General features: G+C 32.7%; 1 protein-coding gene across 1 annotated transcript in view; it reads left to right on the top strand.

Annotated features, from left to right (window-relative positions):
• MEMO1 (mediator of cell motility 1) overlaps positions 1-22041 on the top strand; it is a 127838-nt gene extending 105797 nt beyond the window's left edge. The window contains exons 8-10 of the mRNA XM_060026871.1: positions 7867-7943; positions 17761-17865; positions 19214-22041. Of these exons, the coding sequence (XP_059882854.1) occupies positions 7867-7943; positions 17761-17865; positions 19214-19345 (314 nt within the window). The 3' untranslated portion in view covers positions 19346-22041. The remainder of the gene's footprint in view (positions 1-7866; positions 7944-17760; positions 17866-19213) is intronic.
• The last annotated feature ends 916 nt before the right edge of the window (positions 22042-22957 follow it).

Raw genomic sequence — 22957 nt, forward strand, 5'->3', positions numbered from 1 at the left:
TCCAGGTAGAGTTGTGTGATAGATTCTCTGAAGTTAAATTTTTGGTAGATAAAACAAATGTTCTTTAGACCGTAGAAGAGCACTGTGTGCTATGCAAGTCCTTTTCCACATTTCCTTTTTTGTAATTAGTCTTTTCTTCTTTCTTTTTTTTCCTTTGGTGCTTAATTTTTGCCCATAGTTGCCAGTTTAGAACTACCCTCCAATGGTTGTTACATGTTAGCTATTAGCACTGTGGTCTAAATTGGTAATGGTTCATAAGGGTAAGGACTCCTAAGAGATTTTTGTTATTATTGTGAATTAAAAGAATAAGGAAGCTTCACAGTGAATAGATCATAAAGGAAGTGAGACATTTATGGATGCCTTGTTTAGTAAATTTTGTGTTTTGAATTCTTTGGATACAATTTGTTCTCATTTATCCATTACTGTTGTAGAATATTTCTGAATCCTGTTCCTTTTAGGACATCTCTTTGACTCATTTATTTTAATGGTTTAAGGATGCCATTATCTGTTCATTCTTTAGTTATTTCTTTGATTATAGTAAAGACATAAGGCACAACACCATAAATTTTCAGATACAGAATGGCCAGAAAAACATCCTTAATGAGATATAGGGAGCCCTGGCTTTTACATGTCTTATCATTGATTGCTGGAGTTTATTCAACATTTATCAGGCCTGGATAGGCTGGTTTCTTCTTCTCTTACCTCATGCTGCACTATGCATGGCCTTGAGATTTCGGTTCAAGAGAACCATCCTCCCTAATGGTCTAGATAAGTATTTCTGTTTAAGGCACTGATTTCTCAGCTGGGGCTGACTGTCCCCCTAGGAGACATTTGGAAATGCCTAGAGACATTTGGAAATGCCTAGAGACATTTTTGGTCATCACAGCTGGGGTGGGGAAGGAGGTGGGGATGCTATTGGCATCTAAGGAGTAGAGTCCAGGAAAGCTGTTAAATAAACATCCTACAATGCACAGGACAGCCCCCCACATCAAAGCATTATCCTGCCCCAAATGTTGATAGTGCTCAGGTTGGAAGCCCTGGATTAGGGTATGCATGTAGCTCTGCTACCTTGTCAAACTCATTAAGAGGCTCTCAGGGTTCTTTAATAATGAATTCTATTTGCTAGTTGGTTTGCTACCTTTGGCAGAAGTTATTTTTTATGGATATAAGTATATTACTTAGATCTGAGTAGGTAGATGCTTGAAAGAGTTCTTTTCTTGGGAACTTTGAAGTTTAGTAATAAAACTAGGGAGTATCATTATTGAAAAAAAGGCTATTTTACTTAGTGTTATGAATTTGTGTTGATAATAAAGCATGTTTTAGAAATTAAAAGCTCCTGAAGCATGTGTTCCCTCCCTCTTCACTTTTAATTAAGGCTCTTATGAATCATTTAAAATCACTTTTATGATTTGAATAATTCACTCCCCTGATAGTGTTCTTCAGGGCCCTCCCTCAAGTTTGGCAGCACGTACAACCACAGCATAAATCCACATAAAACATGAGTAGATGTTTTAATATTGCTCTTTTATGTGGACTCATCCTTTTTACCTCATTGATGATTATAAAGCAAATCCTAAGCCACTACTATATTTAAGTAGAATGTTGAGAGAGAAAGATGAATTTTGTCTTATATTCTATCTAGGTCCTCAGAAAATTATTTAGGCCATTTGATCTCCTGATTTCTTGAAAATTTTGGAATTTAAATTGCAAGATAGAATTTTTTGGTGATAATTACAAAAAAGAACTCAAAATTTCCAGAGGTTGATAAATGTTAGCTATGGGAATCATCTAGAGACTAGAACATATTTATATTTACATTTGGTGATTAAGTAATGGAACTTTTTCAAGTGTTTATTTTTTCAGTATCACTATCACTAACAATACTCATTAAGTGCTTACTTTGTACTTATGGAAAGCACTGTACTAATTCTTGTTAGGAAATTTGATGGAGGTTTGGGAGTAAGTGGAAAGAGTTACATGGACACTATTCCAAAATTGGTAGACTTCTTTCTACAATAGTAATAGTAACTGTCATTCTTGTAAAATAAGCTTCATTTTCTATTTTATATGCCTGTTGAAATAATATGAATCATTGGCTAGTTATGGGTTAAACTGTGGTTACTTAGAAATTGTTTCGTATTTTTCAAATTCATGCTTTAGTGGCATTGGTCATCTTTCCTAAATTAATGAGGGGTATATTTCCATCTCAAAAGTCTAGCTTTTTCTCATGACAATAATACTTAGTAGTTTCTTCTTGTTTTAAAGATGCTGTGCAGATTGATCTTACCATACTAAATAATGATGACACTGAATTCTAAGTCATTTCACAGGAAGGATTCATTTCCTCAAGTACTCAGAGATCTTAGAAGTTTCATTGAGTTATGCTCTTAACACACTCCACATTTCTGAATAGCTGGTTTTTGAAGAAAAATCACTTAATTGATTATGGTACAGTTGATCAATTACTCACATATATACAGTGGAATTTTTTTGTTTTTGTTGAACAATAGAGTACTGGCAGTGACGACATCTTTTATCTCCAGTGGTCATTTCTCTTTATATAATATAATGTCCAGCTTCTGTGGAAAATAAAATGAGAAACTTGATGATAGAGACAGTTAGGAGACCTATATGTGTGTAACTGGAAGGATTTTGCCTTTGTCAACCTTATTTGTTAGCCAATGTCCATTATAAGAATGACTTTTTTTTTAAGGGTATTTTACTTTAAAGATGTTCATCTTTCAGATACCATTTAGCTCTTATTTAGACTTGAAAGAGATATTAGAGAAAAAATAGAAAGATTAAAATACTCTCAATTTTTCTTTTTGGGTGAGAGAAGCAAAGGGAGAGTTGGGAACCTAGATTCTATTGTGCCCTGTCTTTCTATCCCCTCACTTGAATCACCCTGCCAACCCCCTGCATTTCAATTCCTGCGTTTTATTTGATCATTAGGGAGTCCAATAGGATGATGTTTCCCTGGTAATGTTTTAATGATCCCACCTCTTTTCACCTTTCCTACTACTACCAGGAAGAGTGGGATACACTTGCTGCTAGTATTTGACTTTTACCATGGTGAAGTAATATTGTCCCCATACTTTGTGTACTTACCAAGTTCCACATCCTAGAGGATGGCTCCGTGTAAGAGGATTTTGTCTGGGCCTATTTTAGTTTTTCTAGTTAGTAGAATTTTTATTCTATTTTCCTGAGTTTCATTTTTGCTCTTTTCCGTATATACTGTTAATATTTGTGTTTTCCTGATCACCCTGAACTTTATACTTCCAAATTTAGATTACTGACAACTTTCATTAACATAACTTTCAGTTAACTTCTAAGAAGTTTCTGAATGAAACTGGACCTAACAGAAATTGATTCTTTAAAAGTGGGTTCATGCTTCTATTTAATTTTCTTTTTAAATGGTAGTTTTAAGTTCAAATCAGTTTCAGTAAATTTATTTGGTAGATGTTAATGATAAATTATATTATTTTGTTAAAATATGAATAGAGTTTACACTACAGTCACTTCAGCAGTTTTGGATTTTTATCTATAAACTTATATTTGTCTAGGTTTACGTAATTTCTTTTTTATAAATATGTGCCACTTATTAAAATTGGCATTCTCCTTCAATGTTTATGAAATTTATATCTTTATTCAGAATTCTAGTTTAATATATATTAACACGTGATTATTCATGCATACTCTTCTTCCTTTCTGTTGTTAGTCTATTGGGTCTGAGGGTATTACTATTTTCTAAATATTTAAATTGGTTTGAGTGTAAGCTAGCTAATACCTGAAATATATCTTATTCAGGCTTTCACATTTGTCTTCTCAAATACTGGTACATACTGATTTCACATATTTAGGGTTTTAATCTTTTACAAGTTTGAGATAAAGCCAATAATTTTACATTATAACTAAGACTTCAGAATGAAAGGACTATAGTATTTTGCTTATGAAAATGATTACCTCATTTGAGATAGTTAGATAATATTTTCTTTGTGAAGTACATTTTTTCTTTGGTAGTGACGTCAATTATGAGTGTCCCCAGTTTAGATCCTTAGTGTACTGTGGTTTAATAGTCTATCTCACAGGTTGTTGTGAGGTTTAACTCAAATATTTGAAAATGTTTTAACATATAAACATAAAGTGATTAAGTAAATGTATAACAGTACAGTTTTTACTGGACATAAGTCTGGTAGTCTGTCTTACTGACTGATCTTTTGGGGGCTTTATTGAACAACTTTCCAAGCTCATGTTTGTTTCTGCAATCTAGTGTATAGCTTAATGTTGAGGTATTTAATATTTTTTTTACTTTTTGTTTTGAGGTAATTCAAAAGTAGTGTTGGTTCTTGTACCATTCATTGTTATGTTTGTCCTCATTAGTTGATTGTTGTGTGTTAAACAGACATCCCTGGAGCTTATTCTCCACACTCTGTGAATCCACTCATTAATCACCAGTCACCTTTGGAGATGGGAAAATTACTTACCTGTATTTCTTTTTCTCAGAAAGCGTGCTCTGGAATGGATTCACAAATGAGCTACCCTCCTTCCCTCAAAGAGTAAGGTTTCTGCTTTACAGGATTTTTTTCTTGGGTTATTTTTCCTCTCATCTTTTGAATTTGAAAAGAACTGAGGGAAGGCACCTGAAGAAACTACTGACATACTCACTAGGGGAGTTCCAAAGCTTGTGCTGCCCCTAGGGGCAGTGTCAATGGCTCTTAAAGCTAGAAAGCTCATACTTGGAGTTGAAACAGGGGCTCAAAGAATCCATTTTCCCAGTGTACCTTCTGAAAGGATAAGTTTCAGGTAAGTAATTTTCTCTTACTATGTGATATGCTTTATTCATACTTAATATAAAAGTTCACAAGTCCAGTTCTCCAGGCACATAGGCAACTATATTTGTTCAGTTTAGATGCATAAACTTAACTGAACGTTAGAAATATTGTAAAACAAAACTCATGAGGTACATGAAATCATAATATATTTTAAATGAACAATAAATACTTAAAATTGCATTTATGATCAGTGTATTGCACTAGGATTGTCTTTTTTTATTTCTTGTTAAATAAAATTTTGACAAACTTTTTTTTTAATAATTAGAAACAAAAAAATCTTTTGAACTCAAATTCCAAGTAGTATTTAACTGAACTTGTATGTGTGTGTACTCATGTGCACACACATATATTCATACATATGTGTGTATATACATTTAGGCTAGGATGATGGCAACTATTTACTTCAAATTAGATGCTTTCTTTAAGTATATTGACCAGAATGTAGTAATTTTGAAAAGTAATTTTGAAATGTTTGTATAATTAAAAACAATGATCGTAAGACAATTTGAGCTATCATAAGTAGGATACTTTTTTCAGTGTAGTAGCTTAGTAGTGTAAATTTAGCTTCTTAACTGATAAATCCTTTAACACTTATCAAATATTTCTACTCAGTTCTTCAGCTACTAAATGGGAGGTGGCTACTAAAGAGTAGCAAAAAGTAGATAGCAAAATATTAAACATTTGCTCATTGATTTTCTGTGTATATTTTCATTCTTATTAAATCACATGTTGATTTAGTATTTTAACTTACTTTAAACATTCTGTGTACTTCTCTCTTACTTCAGAAGTAGTTTTTAAGTGAAAGTTACATTGAAAATGGTCCATATGAACAAGACCGAGTTTTAAAATATAGTTACACTTCTGACTTATGATTAAGGCAGGTTTGACCAACTTCAGCGTTTGAAACAGCGGCTCTGAACTTGGAAATAAATAGAAAGGACTTTCGAATAGTAAATGTCACAAAGTACATGCATTTTTCTTTGCACCTGAGAGTAGCAGTCTTGAGATAAGACAATTATGTCCCAGTCACAGGGATTATTGACAACTAAAACTGACAGCACCAGAAGCAAGAAAAAGAGAATGTGTTAGTATAAACCTGAAGCAGCTCGGGTTCAAAGAATATTCATCTTGATTTCATCCAAGGATATTACTCTTATTACAGTGACAGTGAGTTAGAATTTTCTTGTCTAAGATTATTCTTTTAATTGTTTATTCATTTCACAGAAGATTTGGGGCAGCTTCATCAAAAGAACTTTGAAACAGAAGTAGAAATTTAGTACCAATGAATTGAATCACTAAGTTATTATGACAGACATTATATTTGGCTTTGAATCTTCTGGCAGCCAGCTGACGAATAGGAAAAATAGGGTGAATTATATAGTTCCTGTTGTTAGCTAGGAGGAAGTACATATATTCTTTAAAGAAAAACAAAGCTATACTTAACTCTAAATTTTGTAAGAAATGTCTGATGAATTATTTAATATAGGGGTACTCAGTGATAGAATTGTCACTGTTTAAGAATTTTTTTTTAGTGCAAGGACTGTAATGAATCTGATAGTTATAGCAACATGCAGTAATCTCCAGTGTTTACCAGAAAAGGTTGTTATATTCAGAATGCAGGTAATTGTCTCAGAACCCTATTGCTTGATTATAGGATATCATGAATTTTAAGATGAAATATTTATTTAATAGTGGCGCTGGGCAGGGGGTGCAGGGAAATAAGAACTGCCACATTGAGTAGCTGTGCATGTTAATGTATGTGAAAAGTTAATATGTAAAAGTTAAGGAAATATGGTATATTGTAGAAAGGTGACTATCGGAGATGATTAGCATCAACAAGTTAATGAAATGTTAAGAACTGTGATGTGTAGTTTCTCTAAAAAAGGACATCAAAAGGGTGTTATAATTTTACATGTCTCATTATTTATAAGGTGATTTTTTTAGTGAGATAAACAGAAAACTTAAAAATCATAATTATCCAGCCAAAGAAACCCGCCTCCTCAGATGGGAGGATAATAATTGGATATGTGAACTTCGCTGTAAAATTGAAGCACAAGATGCATAGTATGTGTGTGTATGATTAGTGTACTTTGATACCTTCAAAATTGCGTTTTGTGAATCTTTAAAAATAAAGAATATAGAAGTAATGAGTTCTTAGAAATAAAGGCATTGCTGAAAAATAGGTTTAGATATATCTGAAATACAACATAATCAGTTGAATAATAATATGTAATTAATTATGAATATGTTTAACTTTTGGCTTTTCTTTGACTATAGTAGGAAGCAAATTTTATTTCCTGAGCCTTTTGTTTTCTACCTTCTTTTTAAACTTCTTCCATTTTACCCTCTCTGTTCTTTGGAGAATAGCTAAACATTGAATGTCCTGTGCTTGTACCTTTGTTGAGATTTTATTGTCAGAGTAGGACTATTTGTTATATTTATACTTCTGTGTATCCTACTTAAAGGCACTTGTATTGATCCTTTTCCAAGTAGAAAATTTTGCAAAAATGAGATAAATTTTTAAAATCTAGGTCATAAAAATTATACAAGCCACATATATCTCTGACCTACTTTTTTTCTTTCTTTTCTGTAGTAGAGATTAAATCTTTGCATTTGTACAACAAAAGCTAAGCTTTCATTGATTTGTTAAATTGAGATAGTTTCCTTAAGCCAAATTTTCTTGAATCATATTCTTGGCGTTTACTTTCCATTATAGACCGATATAATATGTTTAACAATGCTTCTAACTTTTAAACTGTTTGTTTCCATAGTCTTTTGTATTGCTCGTGACTTTAAGGTTTTACAGTTTGAAATAGTTTTTAACATCATGAAACACTGGTGATATATCATTTCTTTATTACCTTCCCAAATATGCCTTTTATTTTTATGTACAAGGGCTCTTGGGAATGATTCTCTCAGAGGCTTAAGCTGTGCTTTGCCTTCCATGAGAACTGAAATTATTTGGTAAGCGCTTGCTTTCTTTTTAGCTTCTAATTTTTCCCTATTTTATTTTGTACATGATATTTGTTTCAAGGTCAAAGGTTCCGTTACAGTTACTATGATGAATCCCAGGGGGAGATTTATAGATCCATTGAACATCTAGATAAAATGGTAAGTCCTTCAGGTGTGGGGTTTTACTGCTCTAAGATTTTTTCTTTAATTTCAGATTAGTGATTCAAGACTTAATATGTTAAAATATACAATGGGCTAATAATTCTTTCCCTATCTTTAACTAAATGTGCAATATATATTTTGTAGTCATGTGATATTGATTATAAAAATAATCCCTGTTCTATTAGTAGAAATTTCCTTCATCTTAATTTTATTTGATTAATTACACCTTGAATAATTAGATACAGATTTTTAGATACTATTTGGGGAATGTCTTAGTTTTAGGGACAATGGGATACTAATTCCATTACTTACTGTTAAGCAGAAACAACCATAGCAAATTCTAAGTTTATTTTATTATTTAGTTATATTTTTTGGCCATTTGGGTTTTTCTTAAATGGAATTTTAATTTGTTTTAAATTAGAATTTTAAAGCATTATTGTATTCTTAACTAGTCCAGGAGTTGAATCTAGCAGATATATCACTAATTCTCTCTGACCTTCAATAGATCGTTTCAATTTTCTAGTCTTCAATTTGTCATCTCTAAGATGAGAGACTTGGAGAGGCTTGGTCTCTAAATTGTCTTTAAACTCCACCAGCCTTTAAGTCTGTAATCTGTTAAAGTCAACTTTATCAGTGTGTGAAAAGCTTTATGTATATGTTTTAGTATAAAAATATTTAGTCTAAAGTAGATAAAACATTTTACTAAGGAATCTGGATCTGAAACTATAAGTAGATTATATTGAGTAGTATTATTTTATTAAAAGTCAAATGGAGTGAATGCAGTTACTTAGGAGATTTTATCATACAAAATAGTTAGGAGATTTTATCATATTTAAATTTATTCTGTTACTTTAAATCCAATTATGGCCTAATGCTTTTACCTTTGGAATTTTGTTTGGATTTTAATTCACTGACTTTTTTTTTTTTTTGGCTTTATTATGTTGCCATTTCAGTCAGTTAATTCTTTTCTGGCTATTATTCTAATCTTACTTTTCTGAGGTTTAGTTCTTAGTTGCCTCAGAAAACTTTCTGGTTCTATATCATTTATTTTCTTCATATAGCAAATGGTTAATGAGTATCCACTGTGTGTCTGGTACTATGTGAAGTATTGAAGATACTAAGAAGAGAAAACATGATTTCCCACTTAATAGATCTTACAGTCTAATCATCGAACAGATTTAGAAAGAAGCTGTTACAATATAGAGATATAAGATATTTATGAGGCAGTGTGGAAACACTGGTCTCCTTACTATTTCTTGATAATGCCATATGTGTGCCTAGCTTAGGGCTTTTGCCCTCTTTGCACTGGACTGTCTCACTTACTTTATGGCTTTGCTCCATTTTCACCTTCCCAATGAGGCCTACTGACCACCGTATTTTTTTTTTTTTTTGCTGTACGCGGGCCTCTCACTGTTGTGGCCTCTCCTGTTGCGGAGCACAGGCTCCGGATGCGCAGGCTCAGCGGCCATGGCTCACGGGCCCAGCCGCTCCGCGGCATGTGGGATCTTCCCAGACCGGGGCACGAACCCGTGTCCCCTGAATCGTCAGGCGGACTCTCAACCACTACGCCACCAGGGAAGCCCTGACCACCGTATTTAATTTGACATCTTACACTCCACCCTTTCAGCATTCCCAGTCCACCTTACCGAGTTCCACTTTTTCTTCTAAGAAACCGAATATTTTACTTATTTATTACATAAGGATATTTGTTTTGTTCACTAATGTATCCAAGTGCTTAGAATAGCAATTGGAACATAAGTAGGTGCTCAACAAATACTTTTCAAATGAATGAATTGGTGACTATAATCTTCCTATATACATAATTGAGTTAAATGAATACCCTAAGTGTACTCTGAGAAAGAAATAAAAGGAAAGTAATTTATAATATATTAATATATATTTAATAATGTAAATGCTCAGGCACCAACTGTACTAAAAGAGACAATGAAGTAGTTAGATGCTTACACATAGTATCTTTAATATAACAGCCACATACAAACAGTTGTTTATATTTGTCTTACGTTTACCAAGTTACGTTGGTGGGTGACTTGATTTTCCAAAATGGTGAACATTTCTTAGCAAAACTGTAAACTAAACAAAGTACAGTCTTCCCTCACTTTATATGATAGTTCCTGGGAAATCTATTGTATATTAAAATCATGCAAAACTTCTTTGTGTTTGTATGTAAAATGGCGTTAGAGTGTAGATAATTATAAGCAGGTTTTTCGCATACATGGACATGTGAAAGTGTTATAGGATGAGAACAGTTCTTTCTGTGTGGGACTGTCCTGTATTGCAGGACAGTCAGCATCCCTGGATTCCATCTACCAAATCCCCTGACAGTATCTTCTAGTTATTGGCACAACCCAGAAATGTGCCCACAATTTTCCATTATGCCCCTGTGTTGAACAGTTATTCTGTGACCTTACTCTGCTTTATTTTTCTTCTTAGTACTTATTACTGTGTGACTTATTATTTGTTGATTTGTTGATGAAAACTTGCCCTATTAGATTATAAGCTTCGTGAGATCAGGATCTTTGTCCATTTTGTATCAGCCTGTTTGTGGTACTCAGTATATGTATTTGTTAAATTAATGGATGAGTGGATGGGAGAGTAGTGAGAAATTAGGCTAGAGAATCTAGAACAGGCTGTTTAAAGGATATCTAATAGGAAAGTGATAAAATCAGATTGTATGTGAATAGATCGTATAGTTGCAGTGCAGCAAATGGGTTGGAGGGATGCCAGAGGAGAAATGAGTAGACTAGTTTGATAATCCAAGTGAGACATGGTAATTTAGACAGTGGATGGGTTGGTGATGGTGGAAGAGAGGGACAGAGTGGATGTATCCAGTATATTTTAGAGACAAATTGATGATAGAACTTGGAGATCAGTTGAACTTGGAGGGGAAGGAAGTATCAAGGATAATTCCTTCTAAAAACTACAACAAACTAGTGAATATAACAAAAAAGAAGCAGACTCACAGATTTAGAGAACAAACTAGTGGTTACCAGTGGGGAGGGGGGAAGGGGCAACATGGAGTTGAGGGAGTGGGAGGTACAAACTATTGAGTGTAAGACAGGCTACAAGGATGTATCATACAACATGGGGAGTAAAGCCAGTATTTTGTAATAATTGTAAATGGAGTGTAACCTTTAACAATTTATAAAAATTAAAAAAGTAATGTTTCCTAAATATCTGGCTTATGCTGCTGGTTAAGTCTTGGTTCTGTTCTCTTAAGTCGGAAGCACAAGAAGATAGGACTAGATTTTTTACGAGGTAGGGTGATCATAAATTGTATTAGGATATGTTATATTTGCTATTGCTTTTAAGGCATCCAAGTGGAGATGTCAACCAAGTAGGCATTTGGATTTTCTTTTCACCAGTTTTTTTTTTTTTTTTTTTTTTTGCGGTACGCGGCCCTCTTACTGTTGTGGCCTCTCCCGTTGCAGAGCGCAGGCTCCGGACGCGCAGGCTCAGCGGCCATGGCTCACGGGCCCAGCTGCTCCGCGGCACGTGGGATCTTCCCAGACCGGGGCACGAACCCGTGTCCCCTGCATCGGCAGGCGGACTCTCAACCACTGCGCCACCAGGGAAGCCCTCACCAGTTATTTTTGAGTGCATTTACAGTTCTAGGCACTGGTGGAGATATGGCAGTAAACAAGCCAACTTGCTCTCACGGACATTTTATTCTAACGGGAGGAGATACATTTTTTTTTTTTTTAAGTTAAGGATATTGTATATAAGTTAGTTTCTAATAGTGATGTGTGCTATGCAGAAAATATTAAAAGGGTTTTTAAACAGTATATAATTCTAGGCTGCTTTAGATTGAATGATTGGAGAAGGACTTCCTGAGAAGGAATATTAAATTGAGATATAAATAAGAAGGAGCAAACCAAGTGAAGATTAGAGGGAAGAGCATTCTAGACAGAACTGCCATTGCAAAAACTTTATGATGGGAAAGAGGCTAGTGTGTTAGAAGAATGGGAAAAAGGTCAGGGTTGTAGGAATATAGTAGATAGGGGTTAGAGTGACACAGCTCTGGTAAGAGAGGTGGGCAGGGATCAGATAATGTAGGGCTTTATAGTCCAGGGTAAGAAATTTATGTGAATACAGTGGGAAGTGAAATGATGTAGTAATGAAATAATTATTTTAAAAGTCGGTCTGGCGGTTGTGTAGAGAATAGATTCTACAAGAGGGTCAGGGATAGTAACAGTGGGCATTGGCAGGAGTTTAGGGGAGAGAAGATAGTAATTTGGACTGGGGTGGTAGTAGTGGAGATAGAAAGAAGTTCATAGATTTGAGTTCTTGTATTCAACAGGGCTTTGCTAATGGATTGACTATATTGGTTTGGAGCTCAGAGAAGAGGTCTGGAGTAAGTTTGGGCATTCTCAACATGTAGATGGTAATCAAAGCCAGGGCAGAGATAAGGTTGTCTACTATAGTAATCCTCAACCCCATCTTTACAACTGAAATCACTTGTGGAACTTTTTCAAAATAGACCTGCCCATACCCACCCCTGGATATCCACTTTCAGTAATATGGAGAGAGTCCCAACAACTTTATTCCAGAATAGCTTCGTAGGTGAGTTTGAGCTAGCCTATTATGGCCCCTGATCTGTTGAAGTAGAAGAAAATTTCCTATTCATCTTCTTTCCCTTTGTTTTCTACTCAGCTCTTTAAATCATTTGTAAACTTTAATCAGGCAACATTTAATTTTGCAAATTTGTAAATCAGTGAATTATTGAGTATTTGCTTTATATTAATATGCTTGAATTTAGTATTTGATGTAACATTTGACTTGAACTTGATTTTTGTGGTCCGTTTATTGAAACATTTCTATTTATATATAGAATTTTTTTATAATATATAGAATTTTTAAAGGGGTCTAAAATGGTCTGTTCTTTTATTAGCATGCTATTAATTCAAGTTATAAGTCCATTCTGGGAGTTAGAATAAATGGATTAAAATAATAAGCATGGTTAGGTCTGTACATATACTCATGTATATATGGTTTTATACATGTATGAGTATATGTACACTCACTATTAGGCAGACTCTTATACAATGTGTTTTCTTAATTGGTTTATATAACCAAATGGTGAATATCCCACTGTATATTGCTTTTCACAAGTGTCATTTTATGTTGTAAATAATTTCTTTCATTTCAGAATTTATCTTAGTTGCTATATACAATCTTTTCAGAGCAAAATATAGTAGGATGCTTCTCTGTACAAGTATTGCAAAAATGTTAGCAATTCTGAATTGTAATTATACGTTTGGAAAGTTTGATAGAATGAAAAGATTATTTTTAAGTATAAAATTTTAGATTTAATTTTTAAATATTATTATGTTAATTAAGTTTTGGTCCCTTTTTTGTTATCAGAAAAGTCTTATTAAATATAGTTATTAAAATGCTAGAAAATAATTGAAAGTTTTTAGTTTCCATAAGAAAAACTGCTAATTCTTTTTTTTTTTTTTTGGCAAAAATTTTATGTCCAGCATTTGAATATCTTGGAAGTTAATTATGTGAAGAAAACGCATAAGGAAGGAAGAATGAATTGGAAAACAAACAATCTTCCAAATGTTGTATTTGGGAGAAAATAACTAGTTATAAGAGATATAGATTCTGAAAGTCTTAGAATATTACTAACTACTGACCATGTTTTTTGGAAATTAGTACTTTGCAATTTCAGTAATTATAGTGACCAAAGCAGAACATATTTTAAGATGTTGATTTTTGTGAACCTTTTAGATCACATACTGGAAACATTAGCCACATTTATACATATTTTATATATATTACATGACCACAGGTTATTTTTTCCGTACTACTTTTGATATAGACCAGTGTTTCCTTATGGCTATTGGCATACTATTTATGATTTGGCAGAGAGAATCTGAAAATGTCATTGTAGTCAGCTTTGTAACTTCTTTTCCTTCCAAATTTACTAGTAGTCACTTTGTTTACTTTGAACTTCAACTTCTTTTCCTTTTACGCTTCTGAAAGTGAAATTGTTCATGTTTGTCCACTCGTACTTCTTTCTCTTGAACTTAGGCCAGTAGTTTAGTTTCTTTAGTAGTCTTTAGTCGGTTTTACAGCATCATCTTTAAGGTAGCTATTTATTAGTACACTGGTTCTTAGCACTGCTATATTTAGGGTGATTTCTTTTTTCCATAAAATTTCTTTCTAATGAAGATTTTATCTTGATACCTCTTAAAGAAACTAGAATATTTCCTTTTCCTACCTCATCTTCCTAAATGTGTACCCATCTCTTCAACATAAATGTGTATCCTTATTTTAAAAAAATAAGGCCACAGTCCTAATGATTTGATAATATGGTTTTAATTATCTGTTAATAATTGATAGACATGATTCTAGTTCTTATTTCTCAAAGACTTCTAAAAATGTTTTGCTACTCTTTTGTGTGTGTTACTTTAGATTACATCTAGGTGATAGTATTTAAAATTAAATAAAATTTAAATTAAATAATTTGTTATATATAGATAAACTTTTAAAAAGGGAAGACCTTTGTTGTCGAGTCTTGAATTTGCAGCTCTGTTAAATAGGCAGTTAAAACTGCCTATTAGGTTTGGGATTACCATTTAGGATTTGACAATACAAGCTTTCACTCACTTGGAGAGAGTCAGCACAATGACAGATTCCCTCCGCCCTTCTTCCCCTCAAGGTAGGGAGTTAGCTTTCAGTCTGAGAATTTCTTGCTGAAACTGTTAAAATTCCTCAGAAACCCGTACTATGATGGATAGGCTCTTGGTGTTTATAATGTCTGTTTGTATCTTAGAGCTGAATGGGTAGTGACCCACTTCACTGCTTCATATTAGATTAAGTTCATATGAACAAACTCTCAATATACCAGGCCCTAGGCAAGCTTTCTATCACCTGGACTTTAGATTTACTGATCATATCTTCCAGTATGTTAAGAAATCAAAAAGTTCTTTAGGCGTATTTGGGAAGCATTTTTGTTTTTCATCTTTTTGCAATTTGTGCAGTAGTATCAAACTAGCATTTTTATCTTCTTGGAATTTTGGTAATAGTAATTTCAAAATTGTTTGCATCAAAACATAAATATATACAAAAGCGCTTATTTGTCAGTGTTCTGTGTTAGTTAATGGGTGTCCCAGTTTGCAGTTTTACTAATCATTTTTGCTGTTGTTTGCAAACGTCATGAATTTTCCACTTGGAGAGGTTCACTCATGAGAAGTGCCTTAATTTTTCTCTCTATCCCTCCTTTATAAAAAGGCATCTCTTTTTTTTTATATAAATTTTTTTTTTTACTTTTGGCTGCATTGGGTCTTTGTTGTGGTGCGCGGGCTTCTCATTGCAGTGGTTTCTCTTGTTGAGGAGCACGGGCTTTAGGTGCGTGGGCTTCAGTAGTTGTGGCACGTGGGCTCAGTAGTTGTGTCTCGCGGGCTCTAGAGTGCAGGCTCAGTAGTTGTGGCACACGGGCTTAGTTGCTCCGCGGCATGTGGGATCCTCCCAGACCAGGGCTCGAACCTGTGTCCCCTGCATTAGCAGGCGGATTCTTAACCACTGCACCACCAGGGAAGTCCCAAAAAGGCATACCTCTTAACTGTCATATTTGTCAGAGAATTGAGTATAATGGAATTGATTCTTGCCCTGGTAGGTACATAGCACACTTCAGGAAATTAAAATTTTAAATGTAATACCTTAACTTCCATCACCTGAATTTTTTACTTTCTGTGTTGTAATTTAACCATTATATCTTCATTTTTAACACTTTATTTATTTACACTTCTCTACATTTATAATTCTATATTTTCTGTGTGAAATTTCTTGGCCAGTTACTTTTAATTCTTTCTCTTCTACAAATGTGATCATTAGTTTTCTTCTCTTTGAATTACTCATGTTAATATATATAAATGTGATGTTTGTTCACAATGTGCTTTGAGATTTTAGTATTAAAATATACATTTGAACTTCAGTGTTACATGATTTATTAACAAGTGGAATTCTATTTAAGGTAAGCTGTCCTAGACTTCACCCAGGAGCATTGAAAGTTCTTTTATAATATGTATACCAATTGTACCTATGTGAGAGTATTAAAGAATTGTTGGTATGTCTCTTGTTATTCTATATGAAGCAGAGTAAGTCAATGAGAAGCCTAGGATTAGAAATCCAATAGCCTAGGATTAGAAATTTGAGACAAGCTTTTAACCTTTTTTATGCCTTAGTTTCTTCATCTTTAGGGAGTTCTACCTTGATTATGCATATTTATGGAAGAGATTTGTAACCCCATCTCTGCATTACTACTTGGTTTAGAAATATGAGTGATTTTCCACGTACCAGAATTATAATACTAATTGTTTATCTTAGGTTTAACTTTTAAATTAGTTCATATTTCACTCGGTTTGCACCAAATGTCAGTGGAGAATGGTGACCTGTAAGCCTCCTAGTTGACAGGGGAAAACCAACTTAGCCTTAAACACTGGTTGTGGATAAATCTGAGAGTGGCTAATTGATGTGCAAGCAATTGAAAGTTGACTATACACACATACGCTTATCTTTCAGATATATTTGTAGAAAAATATGATAATGTTTATGAAAGACTTGGATATTCTGAAGAAAGATTCTTTATAAAATTAAAATTTGATTTACATACCGCCATTGCAATATTTGTACTGTGCTACCTACTGATGGCTATCATTTTTCAGTTGAGTGTTCATCTGATTACTCTAGGTGATTTTACACTGTGCTTGTTAAAACATGTTGAAATATAATTAAAAAAACACAAAAATGTATCAGTTAATTCCTGAGTTAAACCACCATTTACATTTTTCCCAGAGGATATTAAGCCAGTTTATTAAACACAAATGTAAAGTATTTCACCTGAATAAGAAAACAAGGTAAGGTAGTTGGTGAATGGATGAGTTAGAATCATTGATTTATTTGCTTGATTCAGATGAGTTAAAGTTGCTCTGTATTGATGTATTTTGAGCACATTATTTTGAATGCATTTGCAGAATACAGAATTAAGTATAAACAAGTGTCCAAATGATAGTTATTGTTTCAATAGTAGTCTAAAAATTTTGATTCTCAATTAAAATCTTGAAAGCAAAGCATTCTAGTTTAAGAGATAAAGAACTTTTATTTTTTCCACTTATTTTTAAAGACCCATTTTGCTTAAGCTTTTATCAGTCTTTTATGAGCTTTAAATTGATTAAAATACATTAACTATTTTCTTAGTTCGTGGACTCTTTTTATCACATACCTAAATACTGATAATTCAAAATGCCTTACACACTGTTGATGTTTAAGTATATGTTATGGAAAAAGATAAATTATAATCAGCTCTTGATTATTTATACCAGTGGTATGAGAAGTATAATGGACATTGGAAAAACAGCCATATATCAAATTTAATTTTAGATTTTGTGTGAAAATTTTCACATGTTTACTTGTGTAAATATTATATATGAAAAACATAAAATCATGAAATGTTTGAGGATTTGTGAGCTGAGTGACAACTGGGGAAGGTGGTGTAGAAACATACCAGGAGGTCAGAGAAAACTGGAGATTAAATGTTTCAGTATGTTTAATATACATACTTAATAAAGTATGTATATTACTGAGAGTTGACTATAATGAGATTATCTTGGATGAATGAATTTGATATTTCACAGAGTTTAATGTTTAATGTATTTTCTTTACTTCTCCTTAATTGAAAAATTATGATTGTTAGCTCTAAGTAACAGTTTTAAAATATAATTAGGAAATAATAAATTGTCTTATTTTCTTTTTCTTTCATTCTTTTTTTTCTCTTCTTCTTTTTTTTTAGGGTATGAGTATTATAGAACAATTAGACCCTGTATCTTTTAGCAATTACTTGAAGAAATACCATAATACTATATGTGGAAGACATCCCATTGGGGTGTTATTAAATGTGAGTATCCTTAGGAAGCCTTGATTTTTTAAAATTTGATCCTATTATGTTTCAAAATGTCTTAATTGTTATCATCTGTCATACCTTATTAGCTTTGATTTTAGATATATAGTCAATTTTCTTTCTAGTTCCTTTAAGATAATTTAAATTTCCATTGTTTTGGTTACTTAAATAAAATTGTACATCACTGTATGACAGGTCAATACTTTCTTTTAAATACAGAAAGTTATTTAGAAGAGAAACCCATTTTTTTCTCTTGACTCTGAGCCAATTCCAATATGTTCTTTACAAATATAAACCAAAGTAACGTCTCAAGAAATATGGTCTTACTAATTTTTTGGTTTTATTTAGTGTTCTTGACTTTATAAAAAATAAATGGAAGATTCTGCTCTTGAGTTTTAGATATTCATAATTTAATAAAGCAAGGCAGATGACATGTATATGTTTTTCTACTTATAACAAAAACAATATTTCATTTAAAGACTGGTAAAGAGGCAGAAGTTTTGGTTAGCTGGATTTTCTAAAGAGATAATAACATTAATTTTTTTCCTAATAAAACTGAAATTGAAAGAAAATGAGAGACTCAAAAAGAAGACAGTGTACACTCAGGAATGGTTAGAGGAAGTAATAATGGGCTCATTGTTTGGAGAGGCAGAGAAATACTGGAGTTGGTAATGTAGTCTAGAATAGTCTAGGGTAGGAACCTAAAGGTCTAGTATTACTGTGATTTGAAAAATAGTACATTGTGGATTTTTAGGAAAGGTCTTCTCTTAAGCAGTGTTGATTGACTGGGAGAAAAGCCTGTTAAGGGCTTAAATTGATTTATGAAATTTAAACTAGAATAAGCTATACTAATTTACCAAAGTTTGAATTGGGTCAAATAAAACTTTAGTAAAATAAATGATGAGCCAATTCACAATTAAAGTAAAAACCCTGGTATACCTCTTAGATCTGGTACTCAATTTATATACATTTAAAATTTCAGACAAAGAAAAGACTCCAACATTTCAAGATGAAAGTGGCCAAGGTTTGGTTTAGAGAATAGAAAGAAAGATACTATGATTTTTAAAATTTTTTATTTATTTATTTTTTAAAGTGCCTTATTAAATACAGGGAGAGGTAGAGTGGAAGATGACTGATATTTATCAAGAAGCTAGATTAGGAGAAGTTCTTTGAGAGAATGAAATAAGGAGTTCTTTCTTTTTCCTATTTAATATGGGGTGACGAGAAATTCAAGAAACTAAGAGTGAGAGAGAGATCTAGGCTTCAAAGTTAAGCTACCAGCACATTCAAAGAGTGCTCACTTTTTTGTGTGATGTCTGTCATAACCAAATTTTTCTTTTTCTAGGCTATCACAGAGCTGCAGAAGAATGGAATGAATATGAGCTTTTCCTTTTTGAATTATGCCCAGTCAAGCCAGTGTCGAAACTGGCAAGACAGTTCAGTGAGTTATGCAGCTGGAGCACTCACGGTTCACTGAAGCTCTGAATCCTCAGGGATGCCACCTGCACATACTCATACTCTGTCCAGGGTCCCAGCCTAACCCTTACCAAGATACTGGTCCTGGTTTGGGGGGATTCTGAAACCTCAAACTAATGGAACTTTCTTCTCTTCTTTTCTAGTAGGTGTAGTCCTTCCTTAATTTCAACTCATTAAAAAAATGCTTTATAGTTTAGAGCAGTGGAAGGAAGGCTGGCATCAAAATATTTTGATCAAAAAAAAAAAAAGGCAATGTAAAGGCACAGTTGTGGCAGTCAGTTTTTTGAAAGTTAACTTGTAAAGCATTTACCATATCCTAAATTTGCACTCTTTGCAGACTTGTGCACATATACTCCGCTTTCAGAATAGTTTTGCAAATTGTACACAAACAAACAAAAAGGGTGGAAGCTTTTTAATAAAGAAATTGCATTTATAAATGATCTGTATTAGAATATAAAAATCTCCAGTTATAGTCAATTACTACCCGTGTTGTACAACAGATACCTTCTATTTTAGTTGCTAATAAAGGGCTACACAACTCAAAATAGTCTGATTTAAACTTATTGCTCTGTGGTACATATGAAAATTGTTTTTTATTAATTCCATTTCAGAATTTTTATGTTAAAAGTGGTAAACTTTAGCTCTTATGTAAAAATATGTTAGGATGTATTTTTATATTTTACATATTTATGTGATTTTTTTATCACAGATATTAGAATCATATTTTAAAGTTAGCTTTTAAAATTACATACAGTTTGCCTTTTTATGTGTGACATCAGTTTGTGTCATTACTGTATTATAACACAATATAAATTCAAGATTGGTAAAGAACATAGGTGTAGTCCTGTAATTCAGAGATAGTGCTTGATAGGCAGTGCTTGATAGTCTGCAAATGAGGAAATACTGAAGAATGTTCTTAGTGGTTTTCAAATCATTGCAGACCATACACTGCTGCTATGCTTTTTTAGTGCTTCAAGCAATTTGACTCTCTTACTTGAATTTTTAGCAGGAAGTCATTAACAGTAACAAAAAACCACTGGATTTTCTTACAGTTCTACAATTTTTTTTGTCATGATTTTTGGTGCGGCTCTTCCAACTAAAATAATGGTATGGTGTTGTATTTCTTCCTTTAGCATAGACCAATCGTAGTCACTTTGGCAAAAAAAAAAAAAAGTTAATTCAATTAGTTAATATTGGCCATCATGTATGTACTAGATTATACCTATTTTAATATAACAGTGGGTATTATTACATTGGAGAGCATTTATATCTTCAGTGTTATGCCAGAATAGCACAATTTTTAGATGCCTTGCACCAATTTTACTTAAAGATTTGCATTTCTTACTAAATACCAACTTTCTATACTCAACAACTGAGATAAAATACTGTAATCTTTTGGATTCAAAATTACCCACCAATCCATATGTGGAAATTATATTCTTACATATTAGTGATTTATTTCCCATCATTCAGATATACTTTTGAGTACTGTAAATATTTATTCCTTATTTATTATATAGACTATAAAAATTTCAAAATTGACTACAGAGTACATTTTTAATGTTTTCTGGGTATAAAACTAATTACATGATTATTACAGAAAATTTAGAAAATGCTGATAGCTATAAAGAAGAGAAAAAAAATTACCTGCAATCTCACTATTCAGAGATATACACTGTTAATATTTTTTGTATTTCCTTTCGGTCTTTGTCTATGCTATTTATATGTATGAGTGTGTATATGTGTTTGTGTGTGTGCGTAATAACAAAATTGAGATTATGCTGATCATATAGTTGTATATCCTACTTTTTATAACTGACCATCATAAGTACTTCCCCATGTCTTTGAAAATGTGATTTTTAGAAATGGCTGCCTAATATTCTATTGTATGAATACAACATGATTTAACCAGTTCTCTCTTTGGATATTAGATTGTTTCTAATGTTTGACAATTATAAATAATAGTGGGATGGACATCTTTGTATGTGAAATTTGAATTCTATATTAGACTAGTTCTTTAGGATATATTCATGGGAATGGGATAATTGGTTTAGATGGTGAGAACTTTTTAAGCTCTTTAAAATATGACCAAGTTATCCTTCAGAAAGATTGTACCAAATTAGCAGTTTATGAGTACTCATCATACTGCCGCTTTTCCGCTATTATTTTTTCTAATCGTTGACAATTTGTTAAGCAAATAATTGGTTGTTCTTTTGATCATTCTATTAAGAGTGGCTTTATAATGAATTATTTTTTTCCCTTCTGTAATTTTATAGTTAATTGATTAATAAAAAACACAAGAGGGTTGGTAGGTTGAGTGGGCTATAGCCCTCTGAGTATGTTTACTGTACATTTAAATCTCCAAAGTACTTCAACATCACTTTACTTTATCCTGGAATATGAGCTATCTTTCTTAGTCATAAAGTAGAAAGAGTTCCAAACTGATAGTTAAGTGTTGGGTTCTGGATCTGCCTCTGCCACTAATTATTTGTCTCACCATAAATATTTCATGTTGTATCAAAACTTTAACTGTAAAATGTAGAGGTGATCTTTTAAGCACTTTCCGGTTTCAAAGTACTTTGATCTTGTGATTTTGCTCTTTAGAGATTCTAATGTCATTTATGTTTAAAAAACTACATGGTTGAATTGGATTAGAAGTATTATCTTTTGATTTCAACTCTACATACATGAAAACGAAAGTCCTTTTTTTAATACAAAAGGGAAATTAATTTGCATTACTTAATGCAGTTAATAGTACCTAAATTGTTGAACTTAAGCTTTCCTGCTTTAAGTGCCTTTAAAAGTATTTTTATTTGAAATATAAAATGTAAAGGAAATTTTATGTAGTTCTATACAGTTTCTTTTTTTTGATATACTTTTGAGTTATTAGCAGCAACTTTTTTTTAAACCTTAGATTGCACAGAGCAGTATATTCATGGATTCTTCATTATTCGGGTAATGAGTCCTTGAGAAATGTATGTTAAAGATTAGCTCAGTGAGCAGGTAAGTAAATGCTCTCTGTCTTGGGTGGGCAACAAATCTTTTATACAGAGTAGGGATAAAGGATTATTCAGATTCCAGTGTTTAGATATTCCAATGGAGATAGTAGGTGTCCTGAGTTAGTTAATGGTTATTATTGCAGATCTCAAATTTTTCTTTGGTAGCAAATAGTTCATTATCGTAGATTAGAGGTTGGTAAATGTTTTGTGTGAAGGGCCACATAATAAATATTTTAGGTTTTTCAGGCCATCTAGTCGCTCCACAGCTATTCACTTTTGCCATTGTAACACAAATGCAGCCATAGACAATGTGTAAATGAGTCATTGTGGCTGTGCTTCACTCACACTTTATTTACACAAAAAGATGGTGAGCTGGATTTGGTCCATAGGCCGTAGTTTGCTGTCCTAGATGGTATAGTTCACTTGTAGTTCAAATTACTGGCTAGTAATTTAAACTGCAACAAATGGTTGTGAGTTTCTGTCATTCCAGCCCTCTCTTAATTTGATGTAGTCTGGCTGGCTGGGTTTGAATGTTATTTAGGATTATAAAGGTAAGTGGGAAGTGGGTATGGGAAACTAGAAACTATTAGGGAAAAAAGCACTTTGAAGCCCTT

This window comes from Delphinus delphis, chromosome 12, assembly GCF_949987515.2.
Source record: "Delphinus delphis chromosome 12, mDelDel1.2, whole genome shotgun sequence".
NCBI classification, from domain to species: Eukaryota; Metazoa; Chordata; class Mammalia; order Artiodactyla; family Delphinidae; genus Delphinus; species Delphinus delphis.